Source organism: Bos mutus, chromosome 11 (genome assembly GCF_027580195.1).
Source record: "Bos mutus isolate GX-2022 chromosome 11, NWIPB_WYAK_1.1, whole genome shotgun sequence".
In the NCBI taxonomy this organism is placed as follows: domain Eukaryota; kingdom Metazoa; phylum Chordata; class Mammalia; order Artiodactyla; family Bovidae; genus Bos; species Bos mutus.
In genome coordinates this window covers 46,900,097-46,914,556 of record NC_091627.1, presented here as the reverse complement: position 1 = coordinate 46,914,556, position 14,460 = coordinate 46,900,097, and the positions used below count along the sequence as shown (strand labels likewise).

Below are 14,460 nucleotides of genomic sequence, written 5' to 3'. Positions count from 1 at the left end.
CAATTCTGAAGGAAATCAACCCTGAATATTCATTGGAAGGACTGACGGTGAAGCATCAATACTTCCCTCACCTAATGATAAGAGTCGACTCATTGGAAAAGACCCTGATGCTTGGAAAAATTGAAGGCAAAAGGAGAAGAGGGCAGCAGAGAATGAGATGGTTAGATAGCATCACCAACTCAAAGGACATGCATGAATTTGAGCAAACTCTGGAAGCAGTGATGGACAGGGAAGCCTGGCATGCTACAGTTCATGGGACATGACTTAGCGACTAAACAACAATATGTACTTTACCTGTGTTGTGCCTATTTTTAAAATATTTAGATTACATTCTAATATATTACAAATATTGATCAAACATTAATGTGCAATCAATTCTAACTAAGCTCTTGTTTTGACAATTTTAATCCACTAGAAATTGGGAATATAGTTTCACAACATAGTTATAACCACCTTAAAATGTGACAGATCTATTTATAATCTAGGAGTAACAAAAGAGTTCATATAAGCGAGGAATAAAAAGTTTGCATAAATATAACATGTAAAGCTATTGGACAGAAAATATTAAGAGCCTGGAAAACTTACAAAGATAAAGGTACCATTTCAAAATTTATTTTCAAATGGACCAGAAAAAGTAAAAGATACCATAGACATGATGGCTTAAAGAGAAATAATTGAACAAAAGTATTCTGCAAAAAAAGTGAAGCTGCTCAGTCGTCTGCAACTGTTTGCAATCCCATGGACTGTAGCTTACCAGGCTCCTCCATCCATGCAATTTTCCAGGCACGAGTTCTGCTAAGCACAAATCAATTTACCAATGTACACTTTGTTCAAAGCAATATCCCCAACACTTAGAACAATGCCCAGGACAGCAATAGTCTCTACATATAAGAATTTAACCAACAACATTCGAAGGCCAAAAACCAGCTATTAAAGACTGATCGAATGACTTCCAGCCATTAACTTGATAAAAGATGATAAAAAAGAATGTGTGTTAGAGGGGAAAAGTAAAGTGAAGAAAATGGAGTATGCAGGTAATTTCTAAGTGGAATATATAAGGACTTTGTGGCCATCCACAGGTAAGATTCAGAAGGTGCAATATTGTCTATGAATCTTAAGCTGTGTGCAAAACTCTTGAGGGTCTTCATTTTTCTTGGGTAAGCATTTATCAAGTTCTCAAAAAAGTGCAGAAATCTATAAAGCTTAAGAACAATGGATTCATATTATCTTTTGAAAGCCTCTTTCATTTAAACATTTTATGTGCCCCCTTTCCAGACATAGGTACAGTTTAGAAAACAAAAATCTGAAAACATATCTCAGGAAAAAAACTATTATAAGCTTATACTTTAAAAATTGAAACAGATTTTCATTTTAAATCCCAAGGAAAAAGTATTTAAAACTCACCATTTATTGTTTTTATAAGCATGTGGGTTGACTATATCTCTAATGAAGCTGTAATAGTGTCCACCATCTGCGGTTCCTGTATGAACAGTCACTCCTATCAAGTCATACTCATAGCTCTCCGTGTCTTTTGAATGATCACTGACTTCCTTAAAACCTGAAATGATTTACATGAAGTGGCAGTGATTGTGAAAACAGCACACAATGACATCTTAGAATCACTTGATAGAGTATACTTCATGCACAGAAATAGGCACAGATACTTCATATATTCAAACAGGCACAAAACAACTCTATTTGCTGTCACTCACTATTTATAGCCTACAATTTTAAGGAACTTTTATACACATTACTGGAAAAACAACTACCTTGTTAGTGCATAACCAGGGACAATCTCAACATAACAAGTAAATGTAAATTTTTGTTTGTTTAATCTGGCTATTCCTTTTGAAATAGATAAACTTGAATGAAACAGTGTATATTATCTTTATTAGGAATAAGCAAACACAAGACCTGAAAGGTATTAACATATTTATGCCTGCTGGTCTATGTTAAGGAAAATGAAGCACTGTACTGGTAGCATGGTTCCAACTGTTTTATCAATTAATAAAAAACACTATGTATTAGAAGCTTTATGTACAAAGAAACAAAATAAAACATACTTCCAACCATAGAGATTCAATCTGAAAGGTTATTATAATAGATACTAAGGAAAAAAACTCCAGAAGATGTATGATTTACAATCTATATTTCCACCATCACACAAAAAGAAAAGGTGTAATTAAAAGCATGTATGAAACAGCAGACTTGGTTCACCTGAGTGCACAGTGTAACATGAAAAGTGAAGCAACAATTAGCTGAAGAGGAGGAAATGGCTGACAGTGGCAGAGCAGTGGCTGAGGAGTTTGGGTATACTAGGATCTGATTCTGTGGCCTAATAAACTCCTTTATCTTGGCATTCTTGTTATTTTCACGCATGGTGGCATCATGGAAAATACAGTGAAGCACAGTTACTATGTAGTCTTGCTATAATTTTACAAACGGTTTGAAAGCATTCTGAAAAGTAGGACATATATATACAATGTCAACTTCTTAAATCTGTCTATATTTTCAAACTTACCTCTTTTTGGTCACTTCCTGAAATTCCTAAACATACTCAACTTTACTATAAAGTTCCCTCCCTTAACCCTGTATCCCTTCATAGTTATAATCACCATCCTCTCTTTTCAAAGAAAGATTATGTTATTCTCTTGAAAGAGTAGCGCTCACTCATTGCTTGTATCTCTCATTTCCCATTTAGTGAAGAGTAAAACACTCACTGGATGCTCATTTAAGTACCCGGCAATACAGTATAAAGAATAAAATATGGTTCTTTTTACTAAATCTTATAATATGGTGGCTCTTCAAATTTCAAAAATTTCAATCTGCATAACTTTCTATATAAACAAAACACCACCAGGCCTCTTATGTAAAATAGAACTTCTCTCTGCCAAAGAAGAATGGAAAAGGTAAGGGCTAAACCAGTTCTGCTTTCTTCTCTCCTCTCATCTATTCCCATTCCTCACCATGGTTCTTAGGGCATGTACACAGATGTTTGAAAATCACTGGTCTTATGAAAAGAACAGCAATTTGTAGGTAACTCAAGTGCCATTTTAAATTCACTGCAAACTGCCTTCCTACCACAATACCCATATTAAATTGCTGTGATAACCAAAGATCTTCAACATGTTAGATAATTTTCCCTTGTGGTCTTACTAGAACCGTTGCTTTTCTTTAGCATTCAATACTTCTGACCACATTCCCTCGTTCTTGAGCTCTTGAAGTACTGATCCCACTAGTCACCTAACTGATCAAACAGAAACCTTTCTTGACTTTTCCTTCCTCTAGGAGTAGACTGACTAAACTATAAGCTTCAGAGGGGTAGACACCTTCTTCTTCTTATCATTATATTCTCATTATTATGATAGCAAGTTAAATAGTGGACAGATGTTCAGGAACTTTGTTGATTTCACTGTTTCACTCAGTCATTGAGTTTTATTAACTCCACTGCCATACACTTCTCTCTAACCCTACTAGTATGCTTCCATTCCTGTGGTTTGCCTTAATAGCCTCCCCACACTCCTTTTATTCAGCCTCTAATCCATTTCTATTACTATAGTTAGAATAACTTTCTCCAGATCTCACCTGGTTATCTTGGTTTCCTGCTTAAAATTTTTCAATAGCTTCACATTGAAATAAAGATCAAAATTATTAACTTGGCCTACAAAAGACTAATCTGGCTGCCACTCTTTTGCCTGTTTTACCAACCCCCTAACCCCCCACCCTCCAACAAGACTATTTGCTCCTCTCAATCTAGCTCTTGATACTCAGGTTCTGCTTAAATGTCACCTTCTCTTGAAAGCAACCCTGTGATTCCCCTCAACCAATCTGACAACACTTTATGTTAATAATCCCGTTTAAAATATGCCATGCCCAATAGACTTAAGTTCTTCAAGACCAGGAACCATGTTTATCTCATTCACTATTGTGTCCCCGATGCCTAGAACGGTGCCTGCAACACAGTCCTAGTAGATACAGAACGTTTATAGGCCAACTGTCTGAATATACCATATTGTCTTTAGAAACATTTTTCTAAGATTTAATTTAATTTTCTTAAATGTATATTTAATTACAATGTTGTAATTAGGACTATCTTGTCATGGCGACCTACAGTAAACACAGGCAAGAGAAAGAAATTTTGCATTACCTTCTTTCCTGTCACTCTTTCCCATAAGGAAATCTTCTGTATAGGGTGTCATATCCAAACGTAATGGGAAGGAAAAGTGTGTATTCACTTTTTCTTTCATCATTGTGACCATATTAAATGTATACCTCATAGTATTGAAACTCAGAATCTGAGGCAATTTCTTAAAACATGCTCTGAAAGACAAAAACAAAAGTTGTTAAAAATTATCTTTCAAAAGTATTCTAGCTATTATCAATTACATTTATACTACACTTATTTCCATATTCAATTCAGAGTAATAATAAACAGTACTCTGAATCATGCTCTTATTAAATCTATCAATCTATCTCCTTACATGACTTTCTATTCTGAAAGAACTTCCCCACGTTTAGATGGGAAAAACAAATGAAAAACTACAGTAGACTGTAGAATATGCCATGGTGAGGATGGGAGAGCAAAACACAGTTTTCTGAATTAGGTAAGATTATTTGGGAACCATTAGCATATCAGTCCGGAGAAGGCAATGGCACCCCACTCCAGTACTCTTGCCTGGAAAATCCCATGGATGGAGGAGTCTGGTGGGCTGCAGTCCATGGGGTCGCTAAGGGTAGGCCACGACTAAGCGACTTCCCTTTCACTTTTCACTTTCATGCATTGGAGAAGGAAATGGCAACCCACTCCAGTGTTCTTGCCTGGAGAATCCCAGGGACCGGGGAGCCTGATGGGCTGCCGTCTATGGGGTCGCACAGAGTCGGACACGACTGAAGCGACTTAGCAGCAGCAGCAGCATATCAGTCGGAGAAGGCGATGGCACCCCACTCCAGTACTCTTGCCTGGAAAATCCCATGGACAGAGGAGCCTGGTAGGCTGCAGTCCATGGGATCGCTAGGAGTCGAACATGAATGAGTGATTTCACTTTCACTTTCATGCATTGGAGAAGGAAATGGCAACCCACTCCAGTGTTCTTGCCTGGAGAATCCCAGGGACGGGGGAGCCTGGTGGGCTGCCGTCTATGGGGTCGCACAGAGTCGGACACGACTGAAGCCACTTAGCAGCAGCAGTATATCAGTAGAGAGTGGTATTATGGTAGTAGATAAAATTTTTTAGCAAAGAATGAGTAACTGAGAAAACCAGAGCTTGAAGACAGAACTGAGTATGATCGGTTGAACACTTACTATGTTATTAGAGACATCTAGAAGTATGATAAGAGTACAAGAGGACTGAATAATACTTTTCTTGGAAGATATTTGACAATATTAAAAAAACAAAACAAAACAGTAGAATCATATTAGCCAAATTAAAGGAATGCTTCAATAAAGAAATAGTTATCAAGAACAACAGATTTATTCAATAAGCTTATTCCAAATTTATTGAATAAATAAGAGATTCTATAAGAATGGAGCCTCTCAATTATCTTTCACTAACTTCTAATTATATTACTCCACAGTAATAAACTTTTGCCTGAGTCCAGTCTGTTTTAACTCCTTAACTTCTGACCTAACCTCTCGTCAGATGAGTTTGTCTTTTACATGTAACTGCCTGCACAGTTATGCTTTGAGTGTATTCATTATAACTTTTCTCTTTTGCAACCAACTTGACTTCTGGAGACTGAGAAGAAGAATACCATTCTTTTCAAGGGCATATTTATCTGGGAAAATCTTCTCTTAAGCAATTTGAAAAGAAAGCTTTTCATTCACTGTCTTCAAACATGCTCAGATCTACTTCATGTAGAAAACTCCTCCTCTGCTTGATTTCAAAGTTCTTTCTAAAAAAGTCCATCTTTCTTTCTGTTTCTTACTGCCAAACTTCTAAAATGAATGATCTATACTTTGTGTCATGTTCTCTGATGACTCTGCTTCTACTGCTACAACCTGACAGAAACATCATTGAACTATCTTTTTGAAAAATTCGATGATTTTATTTGGCTATTATTTTTTCCCTCATCTCTGCATACTATGTCAATTGAATGAATACCTTCTTGAAATTCTCTTCCCCAGATTCTGGGTTACCACAATATCCTGATTCTTTTCCCTTCCTGACTTTCATTCTGTCACTTTTTCCTCTGTAGTTTTAGGTTGGCAAAGGTCTGAGTTCTTTGCAACAGTTATGTTCTTTCTCAGGCAAATGTTCTGATGGCTTCAATCAACTATGCAGATAATCCTCAAATCCAGGTGTTAATCATTTGGTGTCACTGTATATTAACAATCTTATTTTCTATTACCATGAATGTAAATCCTCTGCTTGAGGCAAGGTGGTCAAATCCCAAACTTTCTAGTACTTATAAGGTCATTACCATTTCTCTGCCTTTGTTTCCAGTAATGAACAACATAATCTTTCAATCTAATTTCTATTCAGTGTTCAAGAGTAGGATTGAAACATCTTTACCGAACTACTCTCTGTCCTAAACCAGCCATCTCGTGGCTGGCTCTAAAGAAAAAAATCTCACTTTAGAAGTTCAGAGGAAGTCTTCAGCTCATGAGTTGATTCTTTATCATGTTCCACTGAGTGCATGGGAAAGGACTAAGCAATCATACACACCTTGTTAAATACTTGATTAAAAAAAAAAAATTAAGAGTGCTTGAATGTTTACTTGAATAACTGAATGAAAATTTGCTGTGTAAGAATCAGCTTCAAGCAGCTGATTGTATCATGTAATCATGTAATTTTCATAAGCGTAACATTAATTTATCCTGTTTGTATTTTACTTCTATTTGATGATTTATCAAAATGACAAAAATTAGGTTTCAAAAAAGCATACCTTTTTTCAGCTCGTACTTTCTTCCCACAATGAGAACAAGTATACATGTTGTCACCTTCTAAAGTATCTTTAATGGTAACTTCATCAAGAGATTCCTGTTTACACATTTAAGAGTTTCATATTATTATTTGCAACACGCAAAAAACACAAAAAGCATTCATTACAATTTGAACAGAATGCAGAGAGGAAATCAAAGTTTTTATTTTAAAAAATGAACTCTTAAATTTAGTAAAAAAAAAAAAAAAAAATGGACAAGGTGCTCTGAATCTTACTAAATATTTCTAAAACTCAACTATTTAAATTCTGATTAGGAAAAATCAGTTCTGTGGTCTACCTTTAATTCTTATTTGAGTAACATCGCAAGAAGAAAACAGATGAAAACATGAAAATTTTCTCTCAAAGTAACAAACAGAAGCCTGCTGTCTCTCTCTCTATATATAAATATGTGTGTGTGTGTATACACACAAACAGTTGAAAAACAGGAAAAAAATTTAAAAATATATACATTACTCACATAAATATTCTTCATATCAGCCACCTGGCACCTCACAGTATAAAACTCTTCAGCAGTCTGACTAACATGTTCACAATCCTAGTCAATCAATAGTCAAAAATTGGTAAATTCTCATAATAAGCTAAAACATACATAAAAATTTTCAAAAAGCAAAAATCAGGAAGAATACTTACCAAGGACACAACATTGTTTGTAATTACACCTCCAAACAAACTTTTGACAGTATTTTTCTTAAAAAAAAAACAAACAAAAACACAAAAGTCAGTAATTTAGAACCGTGCAAAATCTCTAAAAATTTCAAAGGAACTTGAACATTACAGTACTAACCAGTTCTGGAGACATTTCTTCAATTTTAGTAATCAGATCAGTAAAAAACTCTGTCATATCTTTCTGCTCCCCAGTGTTCAAAGGCTGCTTATCCATCGTGTATGTTTTACAGAAAGGTCTAGGATTATATGCCTTGCATTCACTCTCCTGTGAAAGAAAAGGGTGTAAGGAGGAGGATTATCAAACAATCAAATAAATGTACCTCTCAAATAACAATAAAAAAAGTATCACAAGGTTCTTGAATAAACAATAAAATAGGTAAATAAAATCTTTGTAAATCTACTAAGAAAGAACTAAAATACTCTATTTCATTTTTGTTTGATTCTCACTTTAGTATTCACGGACTTCCCTGATGACTCAGTGGTAAAGAATCCACCTGCAAAGCAGGAGACCTGGGTTGGGAAGATCCCCTGCAGGAGGGCATGGCAACCCACTCCAGTATTCTTGCCTGGGAAATCCCATGGACAGAGGAGCCTGGCAGGCTACTGTCCAAGGGGTCGTGAAGAGTCAGACACAACTGAGTGACTAAGCACAGCACATGGCATTTTGAGTTAAATAGTTCTGGTGCCAGAAGATGCTTAAAGTACCATAAGCTAAGAAATTTTCATTTTTTTTAAGTCTAGGAATTTCTAGGAAGGAATGTGGGATGCAGACTTGTATTATAAAGCATAAAATCAAAGCCTTTACAGGGTGAATAAACTTTCCTATCAACTGAACTTTGGTTTAGTAGTGGTTTAAAACAGCAGTAATACTCAAAGCCTGCATCTGTGACTCTTTGTAATTCAATAGAATTCTCCCACAGCAGAATAGAAATCAATAAACGTGACTTTAGCAAGCCTATCAACAATTGATGTTTGTCAAGAAAAAAAAAAAAAAAAAAGGAAGTATTTTCCTCTTGTACATCCCTATCACAGCACATATATCTTTGACCAAAAAGATAATGAATCAACAGAAGTTATCTTTTATTGTCTTATTTTCCTACAGCCCCCAAATTTGCTACCTAAAAGCTGTTTCTGATTTTTCAAGTTTCCACATCAATAATACAGCTCACTAATATTCAAAGAAATCAATTATGTAACTAATATCTGATGATTATTACTGTGTTACAAAGAATCAACCAGATGTCATGTGGCAGCTTTTTACCCCAGGTAATAAATTGTGAAATAATGATTTAAAAAAAAACAATAAAAAGCAGTAAAACTGCTTTGTCAGTTCAAATAGCATGTTCCAACTATCTTAAAAGATTGTAAGTGGAATCAAGGGATAACTAACAAATCTTTTAATTTTGTTTCAAAAATCTCATTTACTGAATTTTCATTAAATCTCAGAAGATGAAATACACAGGTATAAATAAAATAAGATCTTTCCTCAAAATTCTACTAAGTTAGACAAGTAACTTTCAATACAAGTACTTGTGTAACAAAATTATGGTGATAAGGAATACTCTGGAATTTGGTCACTCAGGGGACACTTTCTCAAGAAAACCAAGTTGATTCCTGAAAGATGAGAAAGGGAAGAAAATGGAGAAGAGTGTTAGTGGAGGAGGGCTATAGGCAGGAGGAGCAGGATAAATAACTGCACAAGCGAGGAAGCAAAAGGTGATGCACTTCTCTGGCTTGCAGTTACTACAGGGTGAGGCTGGATGTGGGCAGTGGTTGGGGGGATATAAAAAAGGAAGTTGAAGGGAAGGGGATACATGCCATCCTGGCTGGACCTGAACACCAAAACTAGTTTCATAATAAAGAACCACTGAGGAATTTTAACTAGGGGAGTAGTATTTTAAGATTTGCTATTTTTTAACGATTAATTTTATAGTTTTCTGGGTGGAAACTAAGAAAGACAAAGAAAAATCAGTCAGAAAATCCTAAGACTAAAGGGTGGGGGTGACCTTGCGATGAAAAATGGACTGGATATAAGAAATTCTTCAAAGGATAAATTAACAAAATACAGATGACTGAAATATGAAAGTTAAAATTCACTATGATAAAGAACATCAGCAACTGACAAAGTCAATTTGAAAAATCAGAGTATATAGTCAGGATAGGCCAATACACTCAAACTCCAATTAAAGTTTTTTTTGGTCAAAGGGTATATCTAACTAGTTTCCATATCTGATTCTCAAACATACCATTAAATAGGTAAACATTTTTTGAAGCTCCAGAAGAGTGGTCTTATGCTTCATATCTTCGGAATACTGTAAATTAAGAAAAAACCTTCCATTACAACATACTGGCGTTGATGGTAAATTAGATATTTTAGAAAAGAAAGCATTAAAATGTGCTCAACACTGTTTTCATTCTTTTAGGAAAAACACACAGTCTGTTTTCTTAACAATTTTAGCATTTTAAAAATTGAAGTATTTTGTTAATTATACAAACACAGCCATCATTATTATGTAAGGAAACTAAATAAAGAAATCTTAAAACTACTTTATTTATCAGTACTTATTTGGTTCAATGTTGATTTACAAGTTGGCAGTTTCGCAAGAACAGAAAACATCTTCTCCAGAAACAAATTCACACATTAAAAAATATACTCATCTAGTCATACCTTCATTTTTTTCTAGAACAGTAGATCCTTAACACTGCAGGGCAATTCTGGCCAATTTCTTTGAAAATCCTCTAAATATTCAAGTACATTAACTGAGATTTAGGATTCTGGCTATACTAATTTACTGGAGACTTGGTTCAGAACATCAGCCTTATAGGAGAGTCCCACATTCATCCCAGGCACTTGTTAGATATACTCTTATCTCATTAAAATTTTAAAATAACCAATAAAGTAGTTAATATTCTCTTTACAAATTATTACCTGTCATAATTTTGAAGAAGCAGATGAATCTTGAAGACATTATGCTAAGTGAAATAAGTCAGTCACATGCTAATATTGCATGATTCCACTTATGAGGTACTGAGAGTAGTCAAATTCATAGAGACAGAAGTAGAACAGTGGTTGCAAGGGATATGGGTGAAAAAAGAATGGGGAGCAAAGTATTTAATGGGTATTGAGTTTCACTTGGGATAGGTGAAAAAATTCTGGAGATTGATGTGTTAATGATTACAGTGTGAATATACCTAATACCACACAACTGTACACTTATAAATGGTTAATAGGATAAACTTTATACTGTGTATATTCAGCCACAATTAAAATACATGCAGTTTTCTTTAATCTTTCCGTGAAAATCTGAAAAGGAAATAAAAATGACATTTTCATGTAAATAATCAAGTGCTCATTTGACGAGAGCACGTTCCAAAATCATGTCAAATTTCTATTCTGTAAGAATTCCTTATGTAGAGACAAGTCTAAATTTAGTTTTTATCCAAAATTACCATTTCTGACATTCATTCAGTTAACACATGTGATTGTTCTTTCTGTTTCTACATACTAATTCCTGACAGTGCTAATGGCTAAAAGGTGATCGTTAATATGAAGAAGATAGACTATAAAGTGTCGTTAAGTCATCTCCTAAAAAGAAAATCACTGAAAACACGCTTCTTTAATAAGTGGTTCTATAAAGTTATACAAATGGGGACAACATAATTTAGTCACAAAACTTTACACATGCCTAATAAAATCAACTTCTAATTATAATCAGTTAGATGATAAAGACATCAATTTAACTAAAAAAAAAAAAAGAAACCCATTTGAGTATATTGTAAATTTGGAGATTCTAAAGCACACCTTAAACATAGTAAGGATTCACTAAAGATATACAAAGAATTTCAATACTTTGTGGTGGGGGGTGGGGGTGGGAAAGCAAGGACATCAAGATGACATGTGGAAGAAAACAAAATATTCAAGTATATACAAAGTCTGCCAAAAACTTATAAAAGCAGTCCAGAAGGCAAACTAAAAAACAGCCCATGGCAAACAAAGAATGAAAACTACAAAGAACAAATTAACAAAAATAACATAAAGTAGAGCTTACTTAAATAAACTAGGCCACAATCAAATTTACCCTAAAATATTAAAAAATAACAAGTTCAGTGATTCTAATAATAATTTCCTACTTTGTTTTAGGCTTTATTATCTATGTAATTAAAATTTATATTTATTTTTACAGAAAATACCGTGTTCATTCAATACACTGAGTGTGTATATTCCACAACTGTATTTTCCTTTGCTAAACAAATTATACTGTGGTGTTTAGAATAATCAATTAAAATGTTAAAATAATTCAAATATATATGTTAGCTAGTAATATCCAATTTTGTCAATTTTATTTAAAATTATTTTCTCAAACAATATTTACTAAACTGAATCAGGATCTATCAACAAAGTTTTAAAATTCTGTTTTAAAGTTTTAACTTTCAAAGTACAGAAAACTGTACCTTAGCAGTGAAAACAGCCTGTCTTGCCTCAGGTATCATATAAAGTTGCTGAATAGTAGAAGCCAAGTAACAAGTAGCTCCGAGGTTAGTCAGGCCAACAAATCTACACTCAGCACGGACATCTTCATGAGGCCAGTAGTCCCATTTATAAGGTGCGTGAGCTGCTGAAAAAAGGAGGGAGAAAAAGACACCCCCCAAACAAACTATTAAACATAATGTATTCTGCTTTCACTATCAGCCACTATACCTGTTACTTATTTAATTCATATATATATTGCTTAGGTTTATATTACTCATTTAGTTCATATACATATTTACTTCACATACATAAAATATTTGGTACATTTTAAACACACAGTAAAATTAACTCATTCCTAAATATTCAAGACTATCAGAACTTGACTTTATTTGGCACTAAATTATTTAACCCAAAAATGCCAAAGTATTTCACATATCTCTGAAAAAGTTTATCACAACTGTTGCTTTAAATTCAAAAACCAATATTCCCTTTTTAACTTCATACATCCTAGCATCAATAGTTTACAATGTTAAAACGTATGAATGGTGAATTCTGTCTTTATTGTATGAATGGCAAATTCTGTCTTTAAATCATGCCCTCCAAAATCTTATTTCCATGAACAAAATTGACAAAGATTAAAGGAAAAGAAGAATGCTTACACTGCATGTGTTGTGCCATGACCCAGTTATGTATTAATCTGTAGTTTTCAACAGATCCCTTTACCATCTCCACTAACAAGTCATAAGCAGCAGCTCTTGAAGAATGTGATTTGCACTTTGGCTGTTGTCTATCTTTTAGACTAGGCAACAAAAACAGGAGATTGAAGATATCTCTTAAAAATTCCTGGGGGGGGGGGGAGGAAAAGAAAGACCAAGTATATTATCCAAACTTGGAAATTAATGATATCCCAAATATAGTAAGTTCTATAGAGTAAACTGGACTATATGACAATCAAAAGTTTACGAAGACTGTTTTAAAACTTAAAAACATCACATACCATCATCTAAAAGTATTCCCAAACATCATTTCTCTTAGAGAAAAGTAAAATGGGAGAAGGCGCTCAACTTTACTTTTCTCTCCTTCCTAATATCTGATCGTTTAGAGTTCCAACGACAGTATATTGTATTCGACACCATTCAGTGATCAAACATTTTAACCTAGGACTCACTACTTTCTATCTTGACTTTCTCTGTATTTACTTAAGTTTCTCCTTATTTCACTCTAATAATTATAGTAGTAGTAGCAACAGCAGCAACTCACTTATAATGTGCACTTACAAGTGCCAGATACTATTCACAGGCCTCAAAACAAACAAAACACAAAAAAGGTTAACAATCTTGCCCAGCATCAGACCTAGAAGGTGCTGCAGTCAGGAACTACAACATCAGGCTCTTAACTTCAGTAACAGTGAAGTTCAAACTGAGGTGCAAGGCTTAACCATGTAAAATACACCCTATAGGTGTTTTTCCCTAATCTGCCTGAGAAAGGGTCACTTTTCCCCACCAGTTCTTTAATTGGTCCTTTCCTACTATTACAAAGAAAGTCATCTCCCTCACCCATCTTAAGTAGTACAATGGTATACTGTTCTGGGGTATAAAACCTCCTGGAGTACTGTGTAGAAAAGAGGTAATATTGTTAAGACTGAGACTGCTATCCTTAGAAAAGGCTGCATTTTAAGTTTGGCTCTTGGTTGTTGTCTGAACACTTGAACGCTCAACAGTTCCCTCCTCTGTTATAAAACTTTGCTGAAGTGATATAAGTGGCCCACTATGGCTATCTGTATTTGGTTTGTGAAGAATACTTGCTTTTCATCTGAATTTCAGTAACTGCGGTCCGTTATACAGGTATTATGTGCCTACATGACCCAACCCCGGATAAAACCCCTGAACTGCTTGGCTAAAGAGAGCATCCCAGGCAGACAGCACCTCAATGTCACAATCATTGCTGGGGGAATTAAGCACATTCCCATGCAACTCCTCTGGGAGGTGACTCTTGGAAGGGCATACCTGGTTTCCACCACATCTGGCCCCAGACTTTTTCTTGGCTGAATAAAAGTTTTTGTCATGAATACAATTACATGATGAGTCCTTTGAGTCCTTCTAGTGAATCACCAAATCTGGGAGTGGTCTTGGGACCCTCTGATACAGGTACCAAATGAAGGACAATTTAGAATATTTTCCCATTAATGATCTCACCTCCTCCATCTCACTGCTGTCAAACAGAATACAGTGCATAGTTCCTGACTTGGCAAAGAAAAGTAAGTTTGGCTAAGAAATATGGAAGGTGAACAGAGGCTTATTTTATATAGCTGATAAACTGACAGTAAGGTTATGTCTCATCTATTCTATAATTGAAAAGGAGAAGACCATCTTGGAGACACAG

The 14,460-nt window shown here is 34.7% G+C and overlaps 1 protein-coding gene across 7 annotated transcripts in view; it reads right to left on the bottom strand.

Annotated features, from left to right (window-relative positions):
* USP34 (ubiquitin specific peptidase 34) overlaps positions 1-14,460 on the bottom strand; it is a 241,112-nt gene that overhangs the window by 47,906 nt on the left and 178,746 nt on the right. For all 7 annotated transcript variants that reach the window (XR_011466043.1, XM_070379396.1, XM_070379401.1 and 4 more), the window contains 9 exons: positions 12,738-12,921; positions 12,060-12,220; positions 9,854-9,919; positions 7,726-7,872; positions 7,572-7,628; positions 7,399-7,476; positions 6,885-6,979; positions 4,148-4,320; positions 1,405-1,558 (listed from right to left, as the gene is read on the bottom strand). Coding sequence is in view for 6 of the 7 variants with exons in the window: in XM_070379396.1 (XP_070235497.1) it covers positions 1,405-1,558; positions 4,148-4,320; positions 6,885-6,979; positions 7,399-7,476; positions 7,572-7,628; positions 7,726-7,872; positions 9,854-9,919; positions 12,060-12,220; positions 12,738-12,921 (1,115 nt within the window). In the remaining variant the exon portion in view is untranslated. The remainder of the gene's footprint in view (positions 1-1,404; positions 1,559-4,147; positions 4,321-6,884; positions 6,980-7,398; positions 7,477-7,571; positions 7,629-7,725; positions 7,873-9,853; positions 9,920-12,059; positions 12,221-12,737; positions 12,922-14,460) is intronic.